The sequence below is a fragment of the Malaya genurostris genome, chromosome 1, assembly GCF_030247185.1.
Source record: "Malaya genurostris strain Urasoe2022 chromosome 1, Malgen_1.1, whole genome shotgun sequence".
NCBI classification, from domain to species: domain Eukaryota; kingdom Metazoa; phylum Arthropoda; class Insecta; order Diptera; family Culicidae; genus Malaya; species Malaya genurostris.
Genome location: NC_080570.1, coordinates 138553585 through 138567771, shown reverse-complemented (window position 1 = coordinate 138567771; position 14187 = coordinate 138553585). Strand labels below are relative to the sequence as shown.

Here is a 14187-nt window from a genome sequence, read left to right as displayed (position 1 = left end):
TTCAAACCACAAGAGAAAAAGTACTCTAGAAATTGCTTGAATACTACTCTAAAACTGGTAAAAAAATTTCTCGAAATCAACTCGAAAAAACTGTTTGAAAACTACTCGAAAGCTGTGAAAATTGCACAAAACGCTGAAAAACTGCTTTAAGCAGCGGTCAAAAACTGCTCGAAAAATGCACAATAAACTGCTCTAAAAACTAGTCAAAAACTTCACAAAAAACTTGCTAAAAACTACTCGAAAACTACTTGAAAACTTCTAGAAACTGCTCGACAACTGTTCAAAAAATTGCTCGAAATCTTATCCAAAAACTGCTTGGAAACTACTTCAAAAACTACTCTGAAAACTGTTCAAGGCTGCACGAAAACCTGCCTAAAAATTTATTCCAAAAAACTGCTCGAAAACAACTTGAAAACCTCTCAAAAGTTGCTCCAAAACTGCTCGAAAGACTAAAATCTGTTCCAAGAACTGCTTTAAAACTACTCGAAAATCTACATTAAAGCTGTTCCAAAATTGTTCAGAGGACTGCTAGAAAACTGTTCTAAAAACTGCTGAAAAACTAATAAAAAACCTCCTCGAAAACAGCACGAAAAATCACTCTAAAAACTACTCAAAAACTGCTCATGAAAATCACTCGAAGAACTGTTTGGAAACTGCTCGAAAAAACTGACTAAAAACTATTCGATAGATTGCTTGAAAATTACTCAAAAACTACTCCGAGAACTGCTTAAACTGATCGAAGACTGCTTAAAAAACTTCTTGAAAATTGTTTGAAATCTGATAAAAAAAAACTGCTCGAAAACTGCTCTGAAGTACTCAAAACTGATCGAATAATACCCAAAAATCTGCTTTAAAACCGCATAAATATTGCTTTGAAAATCGTGAAAAAACTTCTCAAAGCACTAATTAAACCGACGAAAACTGCTAAAAAACTACTCGAAAAATTACCTCAAAACTATTCAGAAACAGTTTGAAAACTTCTCGAAGAAACTTGAAAACTACTCGATAAACTGCTTGAAAACTGCTCTAAGAACTGCTAAAAAAAATTGCCAGAAAAACTATTCCTAAAATTGCTTGAAATTAATATAAAACTTACTTGAAACTGCTCGAAAAAATCTCAAAGAACTTTAGAACTTGGTAAGTTACTCAAAAATTTTCTTTAAAAACTCCTCTAAAATCCACTAAAAACAGCCCAAAAACTTTTCTAAAAACTACTCGAAAAGCCACCTAAAAATACCTGGAATACTGCTCCAAAAACTATTCGAAAACTGCTTGAATTTTTTTAAACTTCGAAAGCTACTAAAAATTGCTTGAAATACTGCTTTAAAACTGCCTAACAATTGTCCGAAAACTACTTGAAAAACTGCTCGAATAATTGTTTGATGATTACTCATAAAACTGCTCTAAAAACTATTTAGGCTTTGAATTATTTCGCGGTTAATTTTAACTTTTGGTTGAAATCTGACATTCGAAAGCATGGTTATTTTTGATCGATGGTTATTTTCCGACACTGATAAAAATCTTGCGAAAAAATTTTTTTATATAAATTCTTTGGTTAAAATAATTTCCGTCAAACTTTGAAATGGGTCGCAGTTTTAGTTAAATTTAACTACTCGACACAAAATAACCGCTCAAGTATCAGATTTCAATCAAAGGTTAAAATTAATAGCGAAATGGTTCACAGCCTAAGCAGTTTTTTTTTTTTTGAGTAATCTTCAAACAGTTTTTCGAGTAGTTTTCAAGCAATTTTTTAAGCAGCTTCTGAAGCAATTTCCAGCAGTTTTTCGAGACGCTTTTAAAGTTTTTTTTAGCAGTTTTGGAGCAGGTTTTGAAGCAGTTTTGGGAAGAGTTTTCGAGCAGCTTTTAAAAATTTAAGATCAATTTTTTAGTAGTTTTCGAGCATATTTTTTAGTAACTTTCAGAGCAGTAACTTTTTTAGCAGTTTTAAGGTCATTTCCAGCAGTTTTTCGAGTCTTGAAAACTGCTCCAAAAACTAAAACGCTTCCGGTACATACCTGGAGTTTGATGAATCGGTCTAATTTTAAAATGATCGATAAAATCCAATCTCACATTGTTTGCCGAATACGAAGTTGTTTGATGCTAAATTTTCTTTCTGTTCTATAGCCTGCCTGTACTTAAAAAGAAATTGCTAAAATATTTTTTGATTCACGATTGCAATCGGGCTGATAAATTTAATAATTTGGTATTTTGATTTTCGGCAAATTTTTCAACAGTCAAGTTACCGTGATTCGGAACTAATAGAATTCGGATGGAATTTACCGCAACAAACTGTCAGCCAATCGAACCGTTTTTCAACAACTATCATTTAAATATTATTGATTTTTTGTTGACCAATAGCGGCCCTTACACGATCATTAAAAGTGTCATTACTAAGTAATGACACTTCTGCTCAAACGCTCGTCATTACTGCATTACTGTACATCATTACTTTTTAGCATTACACGTTCATTATTAATGATGAGTATTTGTAACTACTCCAGAAATAGCAATAGCAATATTTTTATTTTCGTTTAGCTGAAAATAAATTTGATTTGGCATTGAAACGTTAAGGTTAATGAAGAATTAACAATTTAAATCTACACTTTGTCATTTTTTCGCGTATAGCTCTAAAGATATTCAGCATTTCCACAAAAAAATAAGAAGAAGAAATACTGTTGGTAATGATGGAAAATCCGGAATTCCATCATTACTCGTGTCATTACTGAACTCGTAGACCTTACACGATCATTAAAAGTGCCATTACTTTTTAGTAATGACACTTTTAATGATCGTGTAAGGGCCGCTAATCAACTTGTAAAATAAAACTAAAAGTAATTGATAGCATAACTGATGAGGCGTTAGAATATTTTCACTGTTACAAAAAGCTTGCAAATCACGATACTTCTGAGAGCTGTTATTTATTCGGTTCCATAATTCTTACTGACAGATCCGGAGTTTCTTTGCGACCGAACACAAGTGCTTTTCTTTCGACGCCATCTTCGATCTAAAAGTTTGTGGTACTGGTGTCACCTACTGATCGGAGAAAAAAAATCTAATCTTTCAAAACATGCTGCCATTTACGCCATACTTCGCATGTACACAAGGCAAAGTGGCAAAAGTTAAAGACGAATTACCGATTTCCGTTGGCCTGTTTTTGTCCTTCTGCGGGTGCTCCAACGGGTGAAGTAGAACCGGAACCCGACCGGACAATTATCAAAATAAAGTGCACGAGTTCGGTAATCGACGCGGGAGGTGCAAAATCTCTACGAGACTGGTTTTTCTTATGTTATTTTCTTGTCGTCGCTTTCTTTCTTTCTTTCTTCACACGTGTGTTTGTTTGTATCGCAGCAAAAAACGGTCGTCAAAAATGACACATTCGCATTCGCATACTAGACGGGACGGCAAGCAAGTGCTGGAAATGAGAGGGCAGCAGCAGCAGCAATAACTGCGCGAGAGAGAGAGAGGGTCGCCCGTTTCGATTTGATGAAGGTAAACGAGGCGGCGGCGGCTGCGATTTTTGCACACACGCGAGAGCTCGCGCGATATTGACAATGAAATCTTCAAGATCTCGGTTCGGATTTGGCACAGCCACGCCGTCGGCTTATGCAACGCGGTAATTCCTCCGCCAATAGGTAGTGCCTTGGCACTGCACACGGCGGAACTGTTTTTTTTTTCTTTTGTTTTTTTGGTTGTCATGCCGCCGATGGTCATTTCAGAGTTGTTTTTTTTTGTTGCTTCCCCCGCGCTATCTGGGTCGAGCTGTGCAAATAATTTTGCAACACTTCTGTTGTTCTGGAATGTGTTAAGTGTGTTTTGTTGTATTCGCGTCTGTGTTCGTCGTCGCTTCGAGTGACGAAATCGCGTTCGTCCAGGCCCCGAAGTGGATCAACTCCAGAACGAGACCACCACCAGTTGCAGGAGGCAAGCGAAAGAGAGACAGATTCCAACAGTACCGAAGACGGTAATAAAACTTAACAGGACACAAGAATATCGCATCCATCGCGAAAAGAAGAACGATTTCGAGTGTTTGTTGGCTGACAACGAAAAAAAGAAGGGGGGGGGGGGGGGGGGGGGATTGGAGAAGGCCTTAACCACAGAGCAACCGGTCCGGACTGGTCTGGTCTTGGTCCACAAAGCGATCGGAAACCGGTTCCGCCAGGGGAAAAGAATCTGATGAGAATAATAAATTTGAAATTTCTTTCCTTGAGCTCGAGGTTGCATCGTGCGCTTTCGATGTTCGGAGACTTGGTGAAAAGCACTCAACGAAGACGACGATGACGACGACGAACCTTGCTGTGTTCCGTCTGAAAGAACACGTTCAGCCTGAAATGAGAAGACTTTGAGCTTGTTCTAGGCTGGCAGCAGTGAAAAATTGGGGAACAATTTTTGTTTTTTTTCCTCCCTCCCGAACGAACCATCGACTGTGAAGAAGAAACACGATCTTCGAGTGTTGCGAAATAAACAAGAACTAATTAACTTTAGCATATGGGTTGCAAAAAAAGAACAACTTAAAACTGCATCCCTTCCCTGCTTCGGTCCCGAAGCAGCCTACCTGCTGAATAAGGGTTAAAAGATGATTCTTTCCGGTTTTTTTCCTTGTTCCTTCGTTTTATTGCATCGCCTCACTAACGGAGCTAAGGTCATCTTGGCACTCTCGCCTTCACCCCACACACCTCTCCGCTCTTTGCTTCGTATTTTCACGGCACATGTTTTACATATGTCAAAAGCGAAAGAAAAAAATAGTTTCCGCAATTCCGGTGAAAAACAGATGAACACCAGCCTGCCACAACAGCAAAAACAACATGTTGCTTGCCCGGTTCGCATCGAACAATTATCCAATTTCTCCGGAAAAACTGTTACGAAACTGACAACAGTCGCCGTTCCCGGGAGCACCTGAAGCACGAAGCGACGGACGTACGAACGCATTAAACGGTTCGCTGCTCGGAAATGAGGACAGCCACGGGCGCAAGCGGAACAAGGGCGGACGGAACGATTCTTGTCCAACACGAGCTCGGTGATCAAGAATAACAATAGCGAATGGAGTTCCGTTCATTTTATTTATTTTTCGGCAGTCATTTGATTGTTCGGAATTTGGCTACTGGTCGTCGAGTTCATCAAAAGAAACAAAAACAAATGTTAATTCCCGCATTATGGTGCATTCACCTCTTACTGTTATCATCAACTGTCACCAACCAGTATAAAGGAAACTGTCGAATTAGATTAGAATGACAAAGAGTCGACGGCTACATTCCAGTGCAGTGGAGAAAGCAGAGCTTTTTATCAAACTGGACTTCGAACTTGTTATGAACAAGTGGCATAGAACATAAAAGTCGATAACTAATCAGGATTATTAGTCACTCAAAAAAAAAAACTTCCAAACAAAACCAGAAAACCTAGGCAGATATAATTTTTAACTGTGAATCATCTATGGAGAATGTTAAATGAACACTTTCGAACGAAGAACATTAGTCAGTTTGTGTAGAAGGATTTTTTAAATATTTGTTGAAAAAGAGCACTATTTGAAACACTAACAAAATTGTTCAATTTTCTTTTTTCAATTCCATGAGAAAAATATACATGCGAGGTCTCTCAGAAATTCGTAAAATACTCAAGTAGTTTTTTCATGTGAGGAATCCCGATCAACAAGCCGTAACAAGTTTATAACAAAAACGTGTTTTCGTAGCAAGTGCGGATATAAGTCTGGTCTCGTTAGTAGTTAAAATATCAAAAAGAGAAATAATTTAGATACGATGTGTTGATCGGGATACGCACCGCATAAAATATAATCGCATAAAAAACCGCACAAAAACTTTGAAAATTCGCATAAAATACCGCAAAACTTTAAAACTTGGCATAGAAAAATCCACATAAGTTCGAAAATTCGCATTGAAAAATCGCATAACATCAAAAATTTGCATAAAAACTTTGAAAACTCGCATTAATAAATCCACATAACTTTAAAAATTCGCAATAAAAATAACCGATAACCTTGAAAATTCGCATAAAAAACCGCATTACTTCAAAAATTCGTATAAAATATGTGTAAATTCACATTAAAACATTTTGAAAATATGTATGAAAAAAAATTTTGAAAATTCGTGTGACAAACTTCGCGCAAAAGCTCATAACTTCGAAAATTTGCATTAAAGAATTTCGCAAAACTTTAAAAATTCGCATAGAAAAAACCGCATAATTATGAAAATTTACATAAAAGAATCGCATAGTTCTGAAAATTTACATAAAAACGCGTAATTTTGAAAATTCACATAATAAACCGCAAAACTTCGAAAATTCGCTTTAAAAAAAACACATAACTTCGGAAATTGCATGACAGAATCGCATAACTTCGGAAATTCGCATTAAAAAAAACACAAAACTCTGAAAATTCGAAAATTTTCATTAAAAAACTGCAAATCTTTAAAAATTCATAGAATAGAAAAAATAACGCATAACTCCGAAAATTCGCAAAATTTTGAAAATTTGCATAGGAAAAATTGCAGAACTTCGAAAATTCGCATAATCAACTTTAAAAATTCGCATAAAAAACGCAAAACTGTAAAAACTCGCATAGAAAAAATACCATTACTTCAAAAATTTACGAAAAAAAAGCCGCATAACTTTGAAAGTTTGCATAAAAAAATCCCAAAACTGAAAATTCGCATAACAAAAATCGCATAACCTTGAAAATTTTCATTAAAAACATCGCAAAATGTTGAAAATTTGTATAGAAAAAAACGCATAAATATAAAACTCGAATAAAAATAATACCATTACTTCAAAAATTTACAAAAAAAAAGCCGCATAACTTTGAAAGTTTGCATAAAAAAAATCCCAAAACTGAAAATTCGCATAACAAAAATCGCATAACCTTGAAAATTTTCATTAAAAACATCGCAAAATGTTGAAAATTTGCTTAAAAACCACATAGTTTTGAAAATTCACATAGAAAACGCGTAATTTTGAAAAATCACATAAATAAACCGCAAAACTTCGAAAATTCGCATTAAAAAAACCACCCAACTGTGAAAATTCGAAAATTTGCATTTAAAAAAACTGCTCAACTTTGAAAATTCATAGAATAGAAAACAAACCGCATAACTTCGAAAACTGCAAAACTTTAACAATTTATTGGATAGAAAAAAAAGCGCATAGATTCAATAATTTGCATTGAATAAATTGCAAAACTTTGCAAAGTCATAGAATAGAAAAAACCGCCCTATATCGAAAATTTACATAAAAAAACCGTAAAACTAAAAAATTGCGTAGGAAAAACCACATAACTTCGGAAATTCGCATTAAAAAAATTGCCAAACTTTGAAAATTTAGTGAATAAAAAAAATCGCATAACTTCGGAAATTCGCATTAAAAAAACTGAAAAATCGAAAAATCATAGAGTAGTAAAAAACCGCATAACTTTGAAAATTCGCATTGAAACACTACAAACCTTAGAAAATTCATAGAATAGAAAAAAAACCGCTTAGCTTCGAAAACTTGCATTAAAAAACTGCAAAACTTTGGAAATTCATAGAATAGTAAAAACCGCTTAGCTTCGAAAATTCGCATTAAAAAACTGCAAAACTTTGGAAATTCATAGAAAAGAACTAACCACAGAATTTTGAAAATTTTCATGGAAATTAACTTCGAAAATTCGCATGACAAAAACGTCATAACTTCTAAAATTTGCATTGGAAAAACCGCAAAACTTAACATTAAAAAATCCGCATTACTTTGAAAGTTTGTATAAAAAAACGCAAAACTTCGAAAATTCACAATAAAAAACCGGAAAACTTTGAAAAATTCACATAAAAACACATAAACATACTACGTAACTTCGGAAATCCGCGTAAAAAAAACGCTAAACTAAATAAAGATTTTTTTATTCCCCATATCTTAGAAATGAGTGAAACGCCCTGATCTGGTTTAAATTAAAAAAAAACAATTTTTTTCAGAAAAATGACTTTGGGACCGCGTAACTTTGGAAATCCGCGTAGAAGCAAAAACCGCAGAGAGGAAGATTTTTTTTTTGGATGCCAAATATATTAGAAATGCATGAAACGTTCAGATCTGGTGTTATCGCAACAAAAAGAATTTTTGTATAAAATCAACTTAAGAACTTAGAAAAGATTTGAGATTTCCGAAATCGTAAATTTTTTTTGATGCCAAATGTCTTAGAAATGCATGAAACGTCGAAAACTGGTGTAACCTGTTATCTTTTGTCTTGAGCAGTACTGTCTAGTCGACAGTACATTTGACTGTTCGATTTTAAATTATATTTGATTTGCAGTGAGCTGGTTTTTAAAGCTGAACTAGCAAGAGAAATGAAAATATTTTTTGTTGTTAGAATTTTATGTTTGCAATTATTCTTATGTTTGATTTTCGGCATGCATTCTTTAACTGTTTCGTTCCCTCTGAAGAAGACCGAAATAAATAGTCGCAACGTTGGAGGGAAAGCAAAAACTTGTTCCAAATACAGTTAAAGACTGCATGCCGGAAACCAACAATGTGAAGATATGTTTTTCTCCGATCTAATACATTCTATGGCATAATTCTTTGGTTGCTGCTTGATAAATGAAAAGGTACACTTCGAAGAAATTATTCCTAATTTCGTATGTTTTCGTTAGGCCAACTGAATTGTCAAGATTTTCCAGAAAAAAAAACGTAAGCACTATACCGGTATCATAATAGCATAATAACTGCTCGAAAGTAGCACTAAATGACTATTCACTGCATAAAATCGCTAATGCTTGTACATTTTATATCAGCACTTCATAATCATTTCAAGCTAATTATGATGCTACGTAACTACAGTGTTTCTATGCATTTGAATTTTAAATATATGACTTGAGCGTAATGTTAAGGTTACAATACGACATTTATGTTGTATTTGTATTGATTCTATATATTCTATGGTGAATTAAGAGCAGTTCCTTCGTGGCTGTTTGCTAAATGATAAGCTGCACTTCGAGGGAATTACTCCCAGTTTCGAATGTTCATGCTATGTTTTCGTCAGGTAATTTGAGCTGTCAAGATTTTTCAGAGGAAAACATAAGCATTCTACCTGTTTGACATCAGCCTTAAACGAATATTTACAGCATAAAATCGCTAATGCTTGTACATTTTTTATTCGAACTTTATAACCAAATCGGGCTAACTATGATGCTATGTAACTGCCCAATTTTATTCATTTAAGTTTAAAATATATAGCCTATATGCAATGTTAAGTCTACAATGCGACATTTATGTCGTATTAGTGTTAATTTAATGCCAGTTCAGTGCTAACGCTCAGGTCTTATGGTTTCTTGGGTACCAGACGGCACTGAAAAGTTGAAGTTTAATTCTTAAAAAAAATCATTCTTGGAGGACTGGTATAGCTGGTATGGGTAAGTCGATATTTTTGACACAACCTGTCTGGATTCAATTCCCATTCATTTTCTGACCAAATGACATCATGGCTACGGTTAACTTCGTTTCTACAAGTGAGAACCTTGTTTCGTATATTTTCTCTTCAGAATGTTAAGATGTCACAACCAGAACCCAACATATTTAAATTTTTTCCTTCTAAGGGTCTTTTTAGTAGCCTTTACCGTAGAATTTTGACTGTCGCCTTGGTTACTAATGTTATTCGAAATTGTAACAACAACAAACAAGGCAAGGCCAACTGATCGGTTGGCATCTACAAAAACAAACAGCGAAACAAGTAATTATACTTCAGTTCATCTTCTCCACTCTCCAGTTGAATTCGTTTGGGTAGCGGAAAACCCTAGCTAGGAAAAGAATCGCGCGTCACTTAAAAGCCTATAACCCATCGTTCAAATCCGTAAATCACAAAATTACTCACACGTCCGGACCGGACTGACTTCATCCGTTTGTTCGCGGATTGTTTTGTCAAATTGTGTCGCTATCGCAGATGCAACCGCCGGGTCAAGACGAGCGGAATGGTTTTTTTTGGGGGGGAAGCCGCAGGGGACGACGATGCTAAAAAACAACACTTGACTGACTTGACCGTCGCTGCGGTACCGCTGTTTTTTCCCTCTCGCTCTCTAGCGGTTCAACGCACAAGGCGAACTGGTCCTCCTTCTCGGTGAGTCGTGTGAGCATTCGTTTTTTTTGTTTGTTGTACTGTTTTTTCCCCTTCTCCCCCGTAGGCTTGGGATGAAATGAAAAAATTTAGATCGTTGCCCAGCTCTCAGCTCTAGAATTAGAATTAACGCTAATTAGGTGTACACCCGGTGGTGGTCGTCCGTTGAAGCCGTGCAAATTGGATCACTGCCACCACGATTATGATCTGTTCCCTTGTAATCTAGGTTTGACCGAAACAATTCTGAGAGAAACTGAACGACGACCAACGTAGGGCAACTTGCGAACACGCACCTCGGAACAGTAAAATGCATGAAATTCATCTGCCTTTCGCGAGGAGTGTCAGACGACCGGAGCCAAGCGCGAACAATAGGCCATCATTCAACCAATGCCCCCCCCTTCATCTTTTCTTCATCCGTTTTCCACGCCCCCCCGTGAAACAAATTGCTACCAGAATCGTACCTCCCTCATCAGCCGCACAGGGCACTGTTCTATTCTTGACATTAATTTCTCTCTTTACTCTTTGCTGTGCCCCCCGACTTCCCCAGTTGAATGGGGTCTGCGAAAAAAAAATCCCACGTTCATGACCGCAAGCTAGAGAGATGGTCTGTCGAATTCTCACGGAACGAAAGCACTGTGCGATCATTCAAATTGCGCGCCCACCGGCGGAACGAATACGAATAGTGCCTCGTCACGTCCTAATTGAAAATTTCCGAACCAATTACCGGTGCTCACCACTAGATGTCACACCCGTATTAAATGTGATTTTTTTTCTCTTTCTCCCATTTCATTTCAGTTCGCGACATCTTCGGCGAAGAAAATCGACTCAGCCCACCGTGCCGGGAGAGTTCGACGTCACCGTCGTCGTCGTCTTTCGCGTCGCCGCCACATCTAGCGGCCAAGCTAGCACCACAACACAGCTCACCTCCAGCGGCACCGGTCAGTCCGTTGCCTCAGTCTGTCCCGCTGTGCCTGCAGCTAACAATCGCCAAAGAACAACACCAACAGTCGCAACCGCAGCATGAGCGGGAACCGGCTTCCAGTACTACGACACCCGGCGCTCGTCGGTGGCTTCCCGTTGGTGGCTCCCGGGATGCACCGTACGGTAACAACCGGGGACACGTGCTTACCCTGGCAGAACGCAAAGACTACAGCCCGAGTAGTGCGGCGGCACACCAGAAACCGGGACTGGCGGTGCTGGACAAAAAGACACCGCCGGTTCCCATCATTCGGGACGATCGGAATGTGCTGACCGAAGAGCGACCGGTGGTCTCCCTGAAACCCCGTTCACCTCCGCCGAAGGATCGTGTTCCAACTCCACCACCAGCACCGGGAGCAGCTGTTCGGTGTTCCGTCATCCAGCGGGCTCCAACGGCAGCCACTTCACCTCGGCGACCCAGCCCGGAAAGTAGTCCACGGGCGGTGGATCTTAAAGTTCGGGCTCCCGAGCTGGAACCGATGCAGGAACAACCGATAGATTACCACGTACCAAAACGAAACGGTGGCGACAGCACGAAAGAAGACGAAGAGAAGGAGAAACGTATGCAGCGAGCCAAACAGGCGGCCGTTTTCCGGAAACACCTCTGGATTCGAGCTCATCGGTTCGGTAACCTCAACGGGATTATGCAAGCTGCGGCCGGTCATGGTCGATCGTCCGGAGGAAGTGGGCAAAGCAGTGGCAATCACACCGGACACAGTGGCGGAAGCAGTATCAACTTCTCCTCCGGTTCCGGTGGTTTGGGAGGAGCCAGCGGAGGAGGCGGTGGTGGTGCAATTGGCAGTGGAGGTTCCGGTGGTGGCATGGGAGGACGCGATGGACGATCCAACTATGGTCCGAACAGCCCACCGACCGGTTCTCTGCCACCATTTTACGAAAGTTTGAAGGGTGGCAACGCCGGCCTCAACGGATACAATGCCAACGGGGGATTTCTGAACACCAACTGGAACAACATGGATTGCGATACGACCCAGGATCTCACCAACATCGGAGCGTTCACGGACGCGAACGCCAATACCAGTAACCCGTCGAAACAATACTCAATGTTGCAGAATGCTTACGGAATCGCTTTGAAAGATGAAGCCGATTTAGATTACGACTCCAAGATCGATTCGCTGTCGAATCTGTACGGGAGCTACGACGTCAACGATTCGATGATGGTCGACATGAACGGAGTGGGTGTCGATCCTCTTCAGTTTACCGCAACGCTAACGTTTTCCTCACCCGGCGACAATGCACTCCTGGACAGTCTTACCGATGCCGTCGATCTGAGCCACTTCCTGAATCGGCTTCCATCGGACGAACAGTCCAGCAATTGCAACGACCTCGAACTCACCTCAACGCCTTCCCTGACGCCGGATTCCGTGTCGACCTCCCTGCAGCATGTCGAGGGCCACGACGGTCTGGATCAGTACCCCGAACATCTACTCCTCTCGCGCAGTTACAACACCAACTTCAACAACAACAACAACACCCAAAAATACATGCAACATCAGGAAAACCCACCCAGCTACCAGTTCCAATCGCTCAGTAATTTCGACCTCGATTCCCACAGTAACCTATCGTTGCCCTCTCCCAACAGCAACTCCCTGCAGTCACCTTCGTCCTCCTCCTCGCCACAATCCTCGTCGTCCTCCTCAGCAGCAGCCGCAGCCGCTGCCGCCGCCGCCGCAGCATCCTTAGCAGCCGGACTTCCCAGCCACGGTCATCATTCGGTCGGTGGCCTGGGCAGTGCAGCTGCCGTTGTGGCCGCACCACCGCCTGCTGTCGTCGCCTCAACCATCCAAAATGTAAGTCGAACCTCATCCGTTTCTTCATCCGCCTCAATTTGCTCCCTGTCCGCGGCTGCCGCCGTTGTCTCTACCGGCCGCCATCGGCACCAGTCATCGCCGTTCTATCAGCACATTTCCTCTTCACTTTCGTCAACATCATCGTCGTCGCCGCCGCCGCCAAAGTCGTCGTCATCGTCCCGGTTGTCGTCGTCGCATTCAGCGTCCTCGCCGACTTCACCGCCTCTATCCACCGTTCCCCTGTCCCCGATCGTGGCCGATGTGAAACTGAATGTTTTACAGCAAAGGGTAAGCAGCGATTGAGACCCACCGACCCACACTCACATCTTTACACGAAAAAAAAAATCAACACATTGCACATTGTAAATAGTGACTCGTCTTAGTCCTTAAGCGGCCCTTACACGAGAAATCATCATGTTATTTTTAATGATTACTAAGGCTGTGAACAATTTCGCGGTTAATTGTAACTTTTGGTTAAAATCTGACACTCGAGCGGTTAATTTGATGTTGTCAAAAATAGCCCTACTCGAGAGCATGGTTATTTTTGACAGATCGATGTTTATTTTCCGACACTGAAAAAATATTGCAATGAAAATTTTAATATTAATTCTTTAGTTGAAATTATTTCCAGTGGAAAATAAACCCAAATAACTTTCCATCCGTCAAATTTTGAAATGAGCCTCAGTTTTAGTCAAATTTAACTACTCGACACAAAATAACCGCTCAAGTGTCAGATTTCAACCAAAAGTTAAGAATAAACGCGAAATGGTTCACAGCCTAAGTAATGACATTCTAAATTTGTATATAATCTCACACGCTCATGAAAAATGACATTATTTTTTTAGTAATGACACTTTTAATGATCGTGTTAAGGCCGCTTTAGAGTAACAAAGTAAATTTCTGGGGTGTTGCGTTTGATTTTCGTTTTTTTTATTTTGAGTTTTTGATTTACGTTTGCTAATCACTTCGTCTCTGTTTCTCTATCTGCGCTTGCTTTTACTACTGTACAAAAACGACGGTTTCATTGCGGTCGGCCATCTGTGGGGGAACTTCGGAAGCGACAAACCTGTTTCAAACTGCGTCTACTCGAACACCAGGTGGCGTGTTGGGTGGGATTGTCTTCCGACTGTTGTTTTGTTTCGAGTTTCGTGCTGAAAGTGGCTTGATATTTCGGATTTTTGTTTGTTTGTTTATAATATATAATTGATTTCACTGCGATTTTTACCTCATTGTGGTCGTTTACCGGGGTTTAAACACGAAACAGTGGACAAAGAGTTAGCATAAATTTTAGAATACATGTTGGGTTTTCTACGGGGAATATTC

General features: G+C 39.6%; 1 protein-coding gene across 1 annotated transcript in view; it reads left to right on the top strand.

The window, feature by feature from the left end:
* The window catches only part of LOC131425914 (transcriptional regulator ovo-like), an 84636-nt gene that overhangs the window by 56653 nt on the left and 13796 nt on the right, over window positions 1-14187 (top strand). Inside the window, exon 2 of the mRNA XM_058588205.1 lies at window positions 10874-12864. Coding sequence (XP_058444188.1) covers window positions 10874-12864 — 1991 coding nt within the window. The remainder of the gene's footprint in view (window positions 1-10873; window positions 12865-14187) is intronic.